Source organism: Gossypium hirsutum, chromosome D10 (assembly GCF_007990345.1).
Source record: "Gossypium hirsutum isolate 1008001.06 chromosome D10, Gossypium_hirsutum_v2.1, whole genome shotgun sequence".
Lineage (NCBI taxonomy): Eukaryota > Viridiplantae > Streptophyta > Magnoliopsida > Malvales > Malvaceae > Gossypium > Gossypium hirsutum.
Genome location: NC_053446.1, coordinates 11,465,538 through 11,478,768, shown reverse-complemented (window position 1 = coordinate 11,478,768; position 13,231 = coordinate 11,465,538). Strand labels below are relative to the sequence as shown.

Below are 13,231 nucleotides of genomic sequence, written 5' to 3'. Positions count from 1 at the left end.
ACAAAATCAGCACATTTTATCCCGGTACGTATGGATTATTCTCTAGATAAATTGGCTGAACTGTATATGTCTGAGATTGTCAGGCTACATGGAGTGCCAATCTCCATTATATCAGATAGAGATCCCCGATTTACATCTCGTTTCTGGGACAAATTACAAGAAGCCTTGGGTACTCAATTGTATTTCAGCACTGCATTTCATCCTCAGACAGATGGTCAATCTGAGCGTGTAATTCAGGTACTGGAAGATATGCTCCGATGTTGTATATTAGAGTTTGAAGGTAATTGGGAGAGGTATCTACCTTTGATTGAATTTGCTTATAATAATAGTTATCAGTCCAGTATTAAAATGGCTCCGTATAAAGCTTTGTATGGTAGAAAATGTAGAACATCATTATATTGGACAGAGCTCAGTGAAAAGAAGATACATGGGGTTGATTTAATCCGGGAAACAGAAGAAAAAGTCAAGGTGATTCGAGATAGTCTAAAAGCAGCTTCCGTTCGTCAGAAGTCATATGCTGATCTTAAACGAAAAGAGATTGAATTTCAGGTGAGTGATAAGGTATTCTTAAAAGTTTCTCCTTGGAAGAAAGTTCTCAGGTTCGGTCGAAAGGGTAAATTGAGTCCAAGATTCATCGGGCCATATGAAATCATAGAAAGAATTGGACCAGTTGCTTATCGATTGGCGTTACCACCGGAACTCGATAGAATTCATAATGTTTTTCATGTGTCTATGCTACGACGGTATCGATCAGATCCTTCACATGTTATTTCTCCGACAGAAGTGGAGATTCAGCCGGATATGACTTACAACGAAGAACCGGTCAAGATATTGGCACGAGAAACAAAGGAGCTTAGAAATAAAAAGATAAATTTGGTGAAAGTATTATGGCAAAAGCACGGGATTGAGGAAACGACATGGGAACCGGAGGAGGCAATGAGGAAACAATACCCGAATCTCTTTACTGGTAAGATTTTCGAGGATGAAAATCCTTAAAGGGGGGAGAGTTGTAATGGCCCAAATTCAAAATTATCGGAATAGTGGTTTCGTAACCACAAATCCGATTTAAAGAGAAATTTATTTTAATATTTTTGCATGAATATTGATATGATAGGAAAAATCGTATGAAAATATCGATAGAAAAATTTTACTGATTAAGTGGTTAGTTAGAAAAAGAAATTATTGAAGGAATTAGGTAAAAATAAGATATCGAGACTTCGATCTCGTAAAACCGAGTCAAAAATATTTTTATAAATATTTATGAAGTGTTAGTAATATGGTATTAAAATTTCGTTAGAAAATATTAATGTTTGGATAGTCAATTAAGTGAAAAGGACTAAATTGAAAAAAATGTAAAAGTTACTAGAGGGATTAAATAGCTCAATTGTAAAATGAGAGGGACATAAATTGCAAATAACCCCAAAAGGAGATATATACGCTGAGAAAAATCAGGAGAATTGAAGAAATAAGGGTAAAATTGGAAAATTATAAAATTTGCTTTAAAAGTTAGGACTAAAGTGGAATTATCTAGATTTCTCTTTAATTTTCTGCACTCTCATCAGAAAAAAATGTCCTAAGGGTTTCTTCAAGCTGGTTTTTTATAATTTTTGCACCAAGTGAGTTAATTCTTGCCTTTTTCTTGTAATTTTTGCGTTTCTAAGACTTTTACAACTAGGTCCTATTACTTAATTCATTAGTTTTTGATTTTATGAATGATATTGAAAGTTGATATGAATATGTGCTGGAATTTTATGAGGAAATAGGATGAAATTGATGCTTTAATTTGTTTATGAGATGATTTTATTAGGTAATTCCAATAGAAATTGATTTGTAGGACCTAATTGTGAAAAAGTTTGGAATTAAAGTTTAGTGCTGAAATTCTGATTTCCAAAGGTTATAAGGTAGTTTAAAGTGATATAATAAAGTGTTGATTGAGAAAAATCAGGTCAATTGAGAGGTTAATTGAGCAGGGACGAAATTATCATTGTTGAAAGTTTAGGGGAAAAATGGTAATTAACACCATGCACTAAAACAGTTTTGGACAGCAGCAGTACTCTAACTTTGAAAAATCACCAAAAATTTTAGAGATCGAATTAGAGGATGAATAAAATATTAAATTAAATATTATTGAGTCTAGTTTCTTATAAAAGAAACGGTGTAAGCAATGGAATTGTAAATCATGAGATATAATAGATTTTGTGAGACAAGGTCAGAATGAATTCGGGTTCCCCTGTTCTGACTTTGGAAAATCATTAAAAATTTTAAAAAAATGATTATGAGTTATAATTTATATGCTTAGAATCCTTAATGAGTCTATTTTCTGAGGACATAAAGGTAAGCATCATCCTAATTCTGTACAGTGAGATAATTAATTTTTAGTGAAGAGGGGTCAGAACTGTCATATAGTGAAACAGGGGAAACTTTAAAGAATAAACTGTACTTATTGGCTAAACCAAAAATTCTTAAATTTTTATGGTAAGAATATATGTGAGTATAGTTTCAGGGAAAATTAACGGATCTTAATTTGGAGTTCTGTAGCTCATGATATAAATAATTTAGTGACTGTGACTCAGTGAGGCAGCTTTGAATGCACTATAAATAATAATGGAATTGTAGAGAAAGTTACATATGAACATGAAATGTATTAGATTAATGATTAAATTTATTTATTTAGATCCGGAAAATTCAAATACGAAGCAAGATCGAGGAAAAGAAAAAGTTCGGGATTAGTAGATTTTTGTTTACGAACAATTGTCGAGGTAAGTTCATGTAACTTGAATTATATTCATAAATGCTTGAAATGTTTGTTATTGATGTGAATATGATTTGGATGTTTAATGTATGATAATTGATGAAGTATTGATATTCTTGATGAAAAGAGGAAATAAATCCCGGTTGAATGAAAGGAAAAATTCGATGGATCTCTGAAAAAGGAATTGACGGTAAAAAGGATCTAGACCAGACGGGTGATCCTATCCTGATATAGCCCTCCCGAAGAATATGTGGAAAATGGATTTAGCCCGGACGAGTAATCCGAATTAGGGTCTGAATTTAGCCTGGACTGGTAATTCAGATCCAAGCTCATTAGAGTAATTGTCATTGCAGGGGATTTAGCCTGGACTGGTAATCCCGACAATACTCTGTGAGTTTATATTACAGGGGATTTAGCCTGGACTGGTAATCCCGCTGTAAGGATGAGGTTCGCGGGAGTGTACTCTCTGAAATGAAAATGTGCGTACATGAATATGAATCGACGGACCCGAAATTGTACACTAAAGTGTACCTCTGAAAATCCATCGAAATTCCAAGTAGTTCAACGGGATAAATATGGAAAAATAACAAGGAAATGGAAATCATGGAATTGATGAGCCCATCAATCATTTATCTTTGTAATGAATTTGCATGAGGTTGAGTTTGTATGTGATGTGTATATGTTTATGTGAATTGGATGTGTGCTTGTGTTATTAAATGATGGATGTATAAGTATGGTAAGTATAATTCCTGTTGCATGAACTTACTAAGCACAAAGTGCTTACCCTGTTTCTTTTTCCCCTGTTTGTAGAGTTAAGAGCTCGGAGGTCAGATTTGGTCGGAGACACATCACACTATCAATCTCGAAATCTCGGTACATAAAGGAAATTTATTTTGGAAATCAATGGCATGTATAAGCTAGTAAATTAGATGTTAATGTGAAATGAATTTATGGTTAGCCATTGGTATGGCTAACAAATTTTGGTTTTTGGTATGTGATGAAATTATCTTATGAATATGATAAATCTATCTTGAAAAAAAAATTCGGTAAAATCTGGTAATGCCTCATACTATATTTCGGCGACGAATACGGGTGGGGGGTATTACAATAGCGTCTTTCAACCATGGTCTTAGTCTTGTTTCTATCATGATGCCATAGCGCCTTTCAGCTATGGTCTTACTCATTTTTATCATGAAGCCATAGCATCTTTCAGGTATGGTCTTAATCATTTTAGGCGTATAACATCTGATCGGTCCCATGGCCTAGCCATGATCTTTCTTGTTTACTCTTCCCATTGCATTCCTTTAATTCCTTCATTTCACCATTCCTAACATTGATGCTCAAACACTACAATGTCCCATTCACAAGGCCCAGAGCTTCGCTCATCATGAGTGCACACAGTAACACCATATGGGGATATCTAACAAAATCAGTCATTTTTCCCATCCTAACTTCGTCTAATCCCGACGAAGGTCCCTTTTCGTATTTCATATGCAAATAAAAAATATGGAATCATGCATACTAAACTAGGATGGCAGATACTCATAAACCCATATAAACTTGCAACATACTTAGCTTTTCAGGAGTTAAGTGCAGAAACTCATCTGATACTCCTTTATCTCACTAACTTAGCTTTTCCAAATGCCAGAGATTCCATTCTTCTAGTAGCTAAGCATGACAACCAAATCATGGGTTAGACTCGGTGTTTTTACTTTAAACCTCAATTTTTCAAAAATATGCAGAACCCTTAAAATGGTTCTAGAAACCCTTATCTTCATTCTCTTAATCCCTACGTTTATAGAAGGACTAAGAACCTTACCAACTTACTGAATTCTCCACCTTTTCAACTTAAACCTTACGATCATCGCTCAATGCAGAGCTTTCTTTAATCATTGCTTTCATGAAGCAATCAAGGAAGAAGATGAAGAAAGGAAGAAAATGAAACAAATTAGACAAGAAGTCTCCCGAGAAATCATTTCCCCGCTATATATAACCCTTCCCGCATGATCTTAAACTGTTTAGAAACCATCCATTGATAATCATTTTGTCCCCCACTAAGGAATCGGCTGGTTCTAATCCAACAGAACCGGAATTGGATTTTAACCTTGTCTAATTTCGTTCCCAACTTTTCCTAGCTTTTTAGTAAAAACCTCTAATTTATGATCTCTTTCGATTTAACCCTAAAATTGTTCGAAAGTTTCGAGTTTAGAGAAATCTGGGTGTGGCAGCTTTAGAATAGTTTAGAAATATGATGAAATCCATTCATCTTTTCCCCAGTCTCATTTCATTCTCTTTTCTCCATCTTTACAACTTTTGTTTTTATTACAAATAGGTCTTTTTTCACCATTTCCAAGTCTTCAAGCTTAATTCCTATCATTTCTTTCATGAATATTTAGTGAAATCAATAAAGAAGCCTAGTATCCATCTTAGTTTCATGAGAAGTGTATCCATAGTTATCTTGGAGGAGAGAGAAAATAAAAATTAGGGTTTGAATGTAAAAAATTAAGAAAAAGAGAAGAAAAGTGATTAACAAGTTAGGGACAAAGGCAAAGAGATAGTTAAAGAGTATAAGAAGAAATATTGATTCCAAGACTTTGGTTACAAGTACAACAATAATTTACTTACTTAAATAATATCTAAGTATTGAATTTTGTTAGATTAATTATATTCATATTTATGTGACTAATTTTATACATGATTATTTTAATATTTAATATGAGATTAGTTTGTGAATGTGTTGAAATTTATTGGATATTAATTATAAGGTAATATTATTGTTTTGTATTTAAAGTATGGAAAAAGAGACAAAATTGGAAAATGAGGAAAAACGGATATGAAAGGTAAAAGTTAAGGTTAAATATAAAATTGGTACTCGAATTTGTCCATTTCTCCTAGATTAGTACTTATGGTTTTTTTTTTGTCCTAGATTGGTACTCAAACTTTTTTTCTATCAACTAAATCGAAACCTGAGTCTAACGTCGTTAAGTTCAAGACAGGCGACGAAATAAGATTGTGGCATGTAGCATAAATGATGTCATGATGATGTCATAATCTAAAAAATATTAAAAATTAATAAAAATATTTGTAAAAATTATTTCCATTTTTTCCCTTTTTCCGTTCTTTTTCCCAGTTTTTCTTTTCTTCTTCCTAATTTCACTTTTCTCTCTTCTTCTTCTCTCCTCCTATTTTCTCTATCTTCCCTTTATGGATCCTTTTGGTACTATCTCTAGAAATAAACAAATTATCTTCTTTCTTCAATGTTTGATATTTTTAAAACAAGAAGAAAAAATCGAAGGCAAATTGGATAAAATCTGCAATTTTTGCTTCCCCAGTTTTTATGGGTTTCTTTTATCGTTTTGCTTGGTTGTGTTTTAATAGGCTATTGTGGATATTAATTTATCTATTTTACTTTATATGTGAAATAATTTTGAATTTGTAATTGAATTGAAGAGATGATGATGAACCATTATTTTTGTTTTGAAGTTTTCGATTCCATTATTGTTAAAGGAATCAATCCTTTTTATTTAAACAGGTATGTCATGGAAAACAAAAACCCAATTGAAATTGAAATTTGGATAATTATTTAAAATAATACATAAAACTGAGAAAAGAAATTGTGCCTAGAAAAAAAGCTATAAACTTTCTTACCTCTGTGTTTACTGGAAAATTAATTACTAGTAGAAAAGTAACATTTTTTGGAAAAACAATGGAAAGGAACCTATAATCGGGCTGAGGAAACAAAAGATTAGAAAGAAAGTTGGAAAAAAAGTGACATTTTTTTTTACAAACAATAATGGAGAAATAGATGAAACCCAAAAACAAGATGTTGAAGTTTTTGCCGAAAGTAGCTTCATCAATGATTCACACTGAAGCTTGAAGGAAGTCTAAGAGTGAAAGTGAAACCTTCACCCTAAAATCACCACCACCATCTACTATGTTTCATCATTCTCACCACATCAACCCAATGAATGATTCAAATTCCCCCATTACCAGAAATCAAATCCAAATACCAAATCTATCAAACCCAATAAGAATAAAAAAACAACCAATATTAAAAAACAAAAAAGAAGAGAATCTACTCCATTAGCCAAAATGACAAGGACCTACCAGGCAAAGAAGTAAAAAAAAGAGAGAGAACAGAGAAGCAAGGAAGAATGAAAAAGGTGAAAGAGACGACCTTTAAAACCGACAACACCAACGACTAGAACGAGACAAATTTCCAACTAAATCTCCAAAGAAAATATTCTATAAATCTTTGCTAAACCCCCACAACTAAAATTGGTTAAAGCTACTAACCCATTAACCAAAATATGAAAACGGGAGTTAGACTTGAGAGAGCTCACCAGAGGGCTTTGGGGTCATCGTTAACTAAGTCCTCTGGAGTCTTAATTGGTCGAAGAGCTCACAGGAGGAGGCCGGATAGTGGCCTAGCAGCGGTCTAAAAGCAAGGCGACTAGGGTAAGAAAAATAAAAAGAAGGAGCAACTTGAGTTGAGGGAGGAAGAAGAAGAAGAAGAAACGACGGGAAAAAAAGAAGAAGAAATGAATTGCACAAACAAAAAAATTGGGGGAGAAAAGTCAAAAAGAAAAAAAGTTTCTTTTTTTAATTTTTTAGAGTATGACATCATCATGATGTCATTTATGCCACGTGTCATAGTCTTCTTCCGCAATTTGTCTTGAACTTAACGACATTAGGCTCGGGTACCGATTTAGTTGACCAAAAAAAGTTTGGGTACCAATCTGAGACAAAAAAAAATATAAGTAGCAATCTGGGAGAAGTGGACAAGTTTGAGTAACAATTTTATATTTAACCCTAAAAATTATATTTGAATATATATAGGAAGTAATGTATTTATTGAGTGACTTGTATAATGATTTTGAACTATTGTGAGAATGATTATTGAGTTTTGAATTGATTAGGGCTAAATTCAAAAGTATATAAATCTTGTTCTGAGATGTAAATGAGAAATTGGTTCTATTATATTTGCTCATGTAGACAAGATATGAACTAGTAGGATATAGATGACATGTCATTAGGAAGCATTTAACGCATTCTCTGTTTTGACATCGTGCTTCGATACTATTTTGTTCTGACCTTGGCACACTGATGCTACTCTATTTTGTTATTGCACTTCGGTGCATCCCTGTACTATTTCGTATATCCTACGTGTTTTATTAAGTCTACATTAGGCCTCCATTGAATAATAAAAGAAAAAAGATAAAGATAAGAATAACATGACAAGATTATGTGGTAGTGATTGAATGATAATGAAAGAAATTATAATGATTGAGTTATAATATGGAGTTACTAATACTAATATGTTCTATACTTAATTATTGCAATTCTATTGTATTTTTTTATTTAATTAATAAAACATAAGTTTAATTCTCGTTGTACTTACTAAGCTTTCACAAGCTTCGTTTGAATATGTTGCTATATACAGTTTGGATATCATACATGAGCTTGCAGTCATCCAAATTCATAATTAACACTAAATTTGCCTACACTAAACATGGCAAGTTTTTTAGCTAAGTAATGCTAGGAACCAGTAGGCCCTGCTCCTTGGCATCACTAAAAATTTACCTTAACAAAATCAACATTGAAATTCAGATTAAATCACATCCATCACACTATATTTGATAAATTAAACGCAAAACTAAAAAAATTCAAAATTAACATTAAATTTATTCCATTAAGAAAGTAATATAAAAAATCAAATCTAATAATATTAGCAATTAACTTTCATCAAATCAATTCTAAAATTTGAATTAAACAGTAAAAAGTTAACATTGTTACCTTTGAGTACCAAAATATTTCTTTGTCAAATAAAAGTACTATATTGGACCAAAAAATAACACATATACTACATTAGAAAAAAAAATCAAACTTGAATACCAAACAATATATTAAGCCAAATAAGAAATTAGGAAATTTGTTGATGAGCGTTGAATTGTTAAAAAAAAATTGTTTAGTTTTATCATTTTAGGGTTTAATTTAGGTTTTGTTTGATAGAATGTTGAAAAAATTCAATCAATTGAAAGTTAATATTTTCAGCCACTTAATTTTTTAAACAAATTTGATAACCCATAATGAAAGTTGTTAGATAGATTTTTTTTTACAAAAAAAAAGTGTGAAAAATAATAAGTAAATAAAGACTTTCTTATCAATTTTTTTTAATTAACCCTGTCTGTAGCTTTTATTAAAAAAAATGAAAAAACATAAAAGTAAAGAAAAGACCACCGAAACAAGGCCTAACCTGAAGTCCAAAGGAAAAAACGAACAAAAGCACAAAAACCCTAAGCCCAACTTCAAAAGAAACATGGAAAAAACCAAAAGAACCCTAATCCTAAAGCACCTGCAACCAGAAACTTCGTTTTGGTACATCCATGTCTTCTCTGCAAATAGATCGTCATTTCAGTGCTCCGAAGAATGCCCAAATATTCTGTATGATATCAACTGAGAATGCCCTTTCAGATAAGTATTTGAACTTGTAACTTCAGATCCTAGCAACAGGATCCCGTGAATCTGAGGTATCCATCCCCTTTATTGGATTCATTTCCTGGTTTTTTACAATCTCATTTTCTTTATTTTTATATTAGCGTTCGCCAAAATTTCCAATATTTCTTCAGGTTTCATGGCTAGAAGATTGAACCCCCGTGCTTCCCCCTGTCTCCACAGTCCATTCCTTTACAATGACCCGAACCGTTGTTTTTATGGAAACCTTGCCTAGACTAGTTTCACTCCCATCTTTAAGCCCCTCCTTAGCCAAGGTATGCGCTTTTATATTTGCATGTCGTCCTACATGTTTGAATCGACATGAGACAAAATACTTTTGAAGTCTTTTTGCATCAGTAATATATGCCCTTAAAATCGATCTGTCTTCTTCCTGGTTTTGAAGTTTTTTTTTATAATCGTTAGGGCATCACCTTCCAATTCAACCTTTAGGAACCCAGATTCTACCCCAAATCTAATTGCTAGGCGAGGGCCCCTGCTGCAAATGCTGTCGGGATCTGAGTATTGATGAAAACTTTATATTTTAAAACCTTACCCCACTAGTCACAAATTAAAATTCCAAAACATTATATCATACATTGTTTGTCAAATGTAGCATCAAAATTAATCTTCACGAAGGGATCTCTTAGAGGGCTCCAACCTTCTTCCCATGCATTTCTGTCAGGTCCATGTTCTCTTACTCCTTCAATTTCTCGAATATAATTTTTAACAAATTGGGCTAAATCAGCTGCATGTTGGATTTTCCTTTCATGTACAAATTTTTTACGTGACATCCATAAACCCCCATAAAGTACCTACAATTAATCTGATCTGTTGACTTGATTCTTTCTCAAATTACAACATCACCCAATCTTTAATTTGTAACTCACTTTCCTCTAGGGTCCCTCTTATGCCCAGACTAGTCCAACATCAATAGCAAAAGAGCACTTCCTAAAGACATGCTCGGTGAGCTCCCAAATTGTTGCTGGTAAAGATTAAACAAAGTAGGGATAAAGTTATTAAGAGTTTTCAAAACTAGGATTTTAATTTGTGAGGACAGATCCACAACTCAGAGCTTCTTATACATGGTTTTGTAAAAGTCGGTGTTAGCTTGTAAAGTAATTGGGTTATCTATCTGTAGTATTTTTTTGTAACCACTATGTACTAAGTTCGATCTTGAGCTTCACCACACCAGACCAACCTATTCGCTTCTTTCTCCATGGGGAGGGGAATGCAAAGAATTCTTTCAGTATCATTGGCATGAAAGGTATTTTTGATTTACTCTTCCTTCCATTGGTTTGAATGGTTGTCAATAAGATCTGCCACATAGACTAGTCGAAACAGTGGGTTTTGGGACCACAAATCCGACGAGGGAAAATATTATTATAATTATTTTTTTATGGTCTACTCTTTCACAGAAAAATTTCGTAAAAATTTCGTTCTAAAATTTTGACGTTTGAGCACTCAATTTAGTCAAAAGGACTAAATTGTAAAAAGTGAAAAAGTTGAGTTCTACATGTTAAAGGTATTTAATTGTTATGGAATCATAAATTAGGGGTCCTTATGTGGTAATTAGATCATTAGTTAATGATGGACAAAAATGTGCATGAAATAAGTGAAATAAGATTTTTTTAAGAAAGGGCATTTTGGTCATTTGGTAAATAAATAGAATTAAATGGAGAAAATATGGAAAAATATGCTCATCTTCTCCATAGTTGCTGCGGAATTTTAGAAGACACCATAGCTAGGGTTTCTTTGCTTTTTGAAGCTCATAGTAAGTGCATCCTAGACCCGTTTTTAATGTTCTTCGCATTTTTGAGATCATCGTAGCTTGATTTAGCTTATTCTACCATTAATTCATGTTAGGGTTCATATTTGAAAAAATAACCATAGGTGAAATGTGTTTATTTTACTGTTTTATGGTAGAATATGAAGCTAGAAATTATGTTAAACAATTTTTGCTAAGCGATTTTAAGCGAAAACGAGTAAATTGACACAATCGGTAAAAATATTTAATGTTCAAAAGTACATGTTAGAGTGAGAATTTGATGTTGCCATAGAAGAAAAAAGTGTTCAGCATGTTGTAAAACATAAGAATAAGGAGTGAAATTTAATTTTCGAGCTTTGGGACAAAAATGTAAATATGCAAAAGTTTAGGGACAAAATTGAAATTTTGCAAAAAGTTGAGTCGAGGACTGTTTTAATAAATTTGAATATTAAATAGCTAAATTTGCTATTATAGATCAAGAAAGATAAGAAGACAATCTCAAACGGGGAAAGGAAAAGATCGTGGAGTAAATCGCGAAATTACAATATTTTGCACCGAGGTAAGTATGCATATAAATTACTGCAATATTTTAATGTTATTCAATATATTGTGGAGATTTGATTGAATATAGAATAAATATTCGATATAGATCCTAAAAATGTGGTTAAGTTGGGAAAGGTGGTAAAATGTTGAAAAATAAGGTCTCCGGTTGAACACTCGAAATAGGCTGAAATATACTGAATATAAAGGTAGTTGCTATGTGCTGATTCCACTTTATTTTTTATTGTGAATGGGGTTGCTAAGTGCTGACGCCCCGTATCACTGAATATAAAGGTGGTTGCTAAGTGCTGATTCCACGAATCCTTAATTGGGAAAGGGGTTGTTATGTGTTGATTCTCCGTATCACTGAATTTATGGTGGTTGCTAAGTGTTGAATCCACCGAGTAACGGATAATATTCCGAGTGTTCAACAGGGAAATTGGAAAGGTGAATAGAATGTATATATGAAATGGACAAGATTATGTGAGGAATATTGGGTTTGATACTTAATCGACCCATGTGTAAGATGGTATGAAATATCAAAACTACATAAGCGTAAATTTAGAAATAAAATAGTTTTGAACAACAGCGGTTGAGAAATTTTGAAAAATCACCATAAATGGTGGAAATTGACTTAGAGGTTGAATAATATATGAAATTGAAGCTGAATGAGTCTGTTTTCACATGAAAGAAACAGAGAAAGCAAAAGAGTTATATATTTTGGAATATTTTAATTTTAATGAAATAGGGTTGAATTGATTTCGAAATCCTCTGTTCCAACTTTGGAAAATCACCAAAAATCGTAAAAAATAATTATGGCTTGAAATTTACATGCTTGAATTCCTCCACGAGTCTATTTTCAAGAGAAAGAAACAAGAACATTGTTTGAATTGTTTACAGAAAGTTAAGTAAATTTTAGTAAAGAGAGGCCAGAATTATCAAGCTGTGAAACAGGGGAAGATTTAAAGAATAAACTTTACTAATTGGCTAAAGCAAAAATTCTGAAAATTTTATGGTGGAAAGGTATACGAGTTTAGTTTCAAGTAAAATTTACAGAACTTAATTTGGAGTCCTGTAGCTTCAGATAAAAATAAATTTATAACCGTGATTCAGAAAAACAGCTTGCTAGAAATTGGACAAACAATTAAATTTATGTATGAATAGAATTATGTTCCATTGAAATCATGTTAGAAATTTGTTTATTTGTCATATGCTTACTTACTAAGCTACATGCTTATCCCTTTTTCTTTTCTTTGTTTTATAGTGTTATCAGTACAGCTCAGAAATTTGGACAGAGTCGGAATATCATCCACACTATCTACATCTTTTGGGTATTTTGTAACCAATACTTTTGAATTATGGCATGTATAGATGACTTAATGTAAATTGATATATAATATATATAAATGTATTGGTTGAATTATTGGGATTGGTTTGGTTGAAATTTTGAAATTTGCAGGGGGTTTTATGTAAAAAGAAGTAGAAATGCTGCCGAAATTTAAAATATATATCTGGTAATAAAGTATCTGAATTGGAACAATTACAAGTGTTTGAGTTCTAGTAATACCTCATACTCTGTTCTGGCAAGGGACACGAGTAAGGGGTGTTACACAAAAACACTTTGGGCTTTGTCAATACAAGCATATAAAACTTTCTGAAAACGGTTAGCAATTGCCTTG

The 13,231-nt window shown here is 32.4% G+C and overlaps 1 protein-coding gene across 8 annotated transcripts; it reads left to right on the top strand.

Moving 5' to 3' along the window:
* Positions 1-8,986: 8,986 nt before the first annotated feature.
* LOC107914357 (uncharacterized) lies at positions 8,987-12,975 on the top strand. 8 transcript variants are annotated; one of them, XR_001688799.2, is made up of 6 exons: positions 9,007-9,282; positions 9,382-9,522; positions 9,671-9,929; positions 10,145-10,210; positions 11,487-11,571; positions 12,817-12,975. XR_001688799.2 is itself a non-coding variant. In XM_016843256.2 (5 exons), exons 2-5 carry the CDS (start codon positions 9,445-9,447, stop codon positions 12,921-12,923), a joined length of 336 nt encoding a protein of 111 aa, XP_016698745.2. In that variant the 5' UTR covers positions 9,009-9,282; positions 9,382-9,444; the 3' UTR covers positions 12,924-12,975. The 8 variants fall into 8 exon arrangements, 1 of the variants encoding a protein (XP_016698745.2); XR_001688796.2 differs by having other exon boundaries at positions 9,008-9,282; positions 10,145-10,511; XR_001688798.2 differs by having other exon boundaries at positions 8,987-9,282; positions 9,671-10,210.
* The last annotated feature ends 256 nt before the right edge of the window (positions 12,976-13,231 follow it).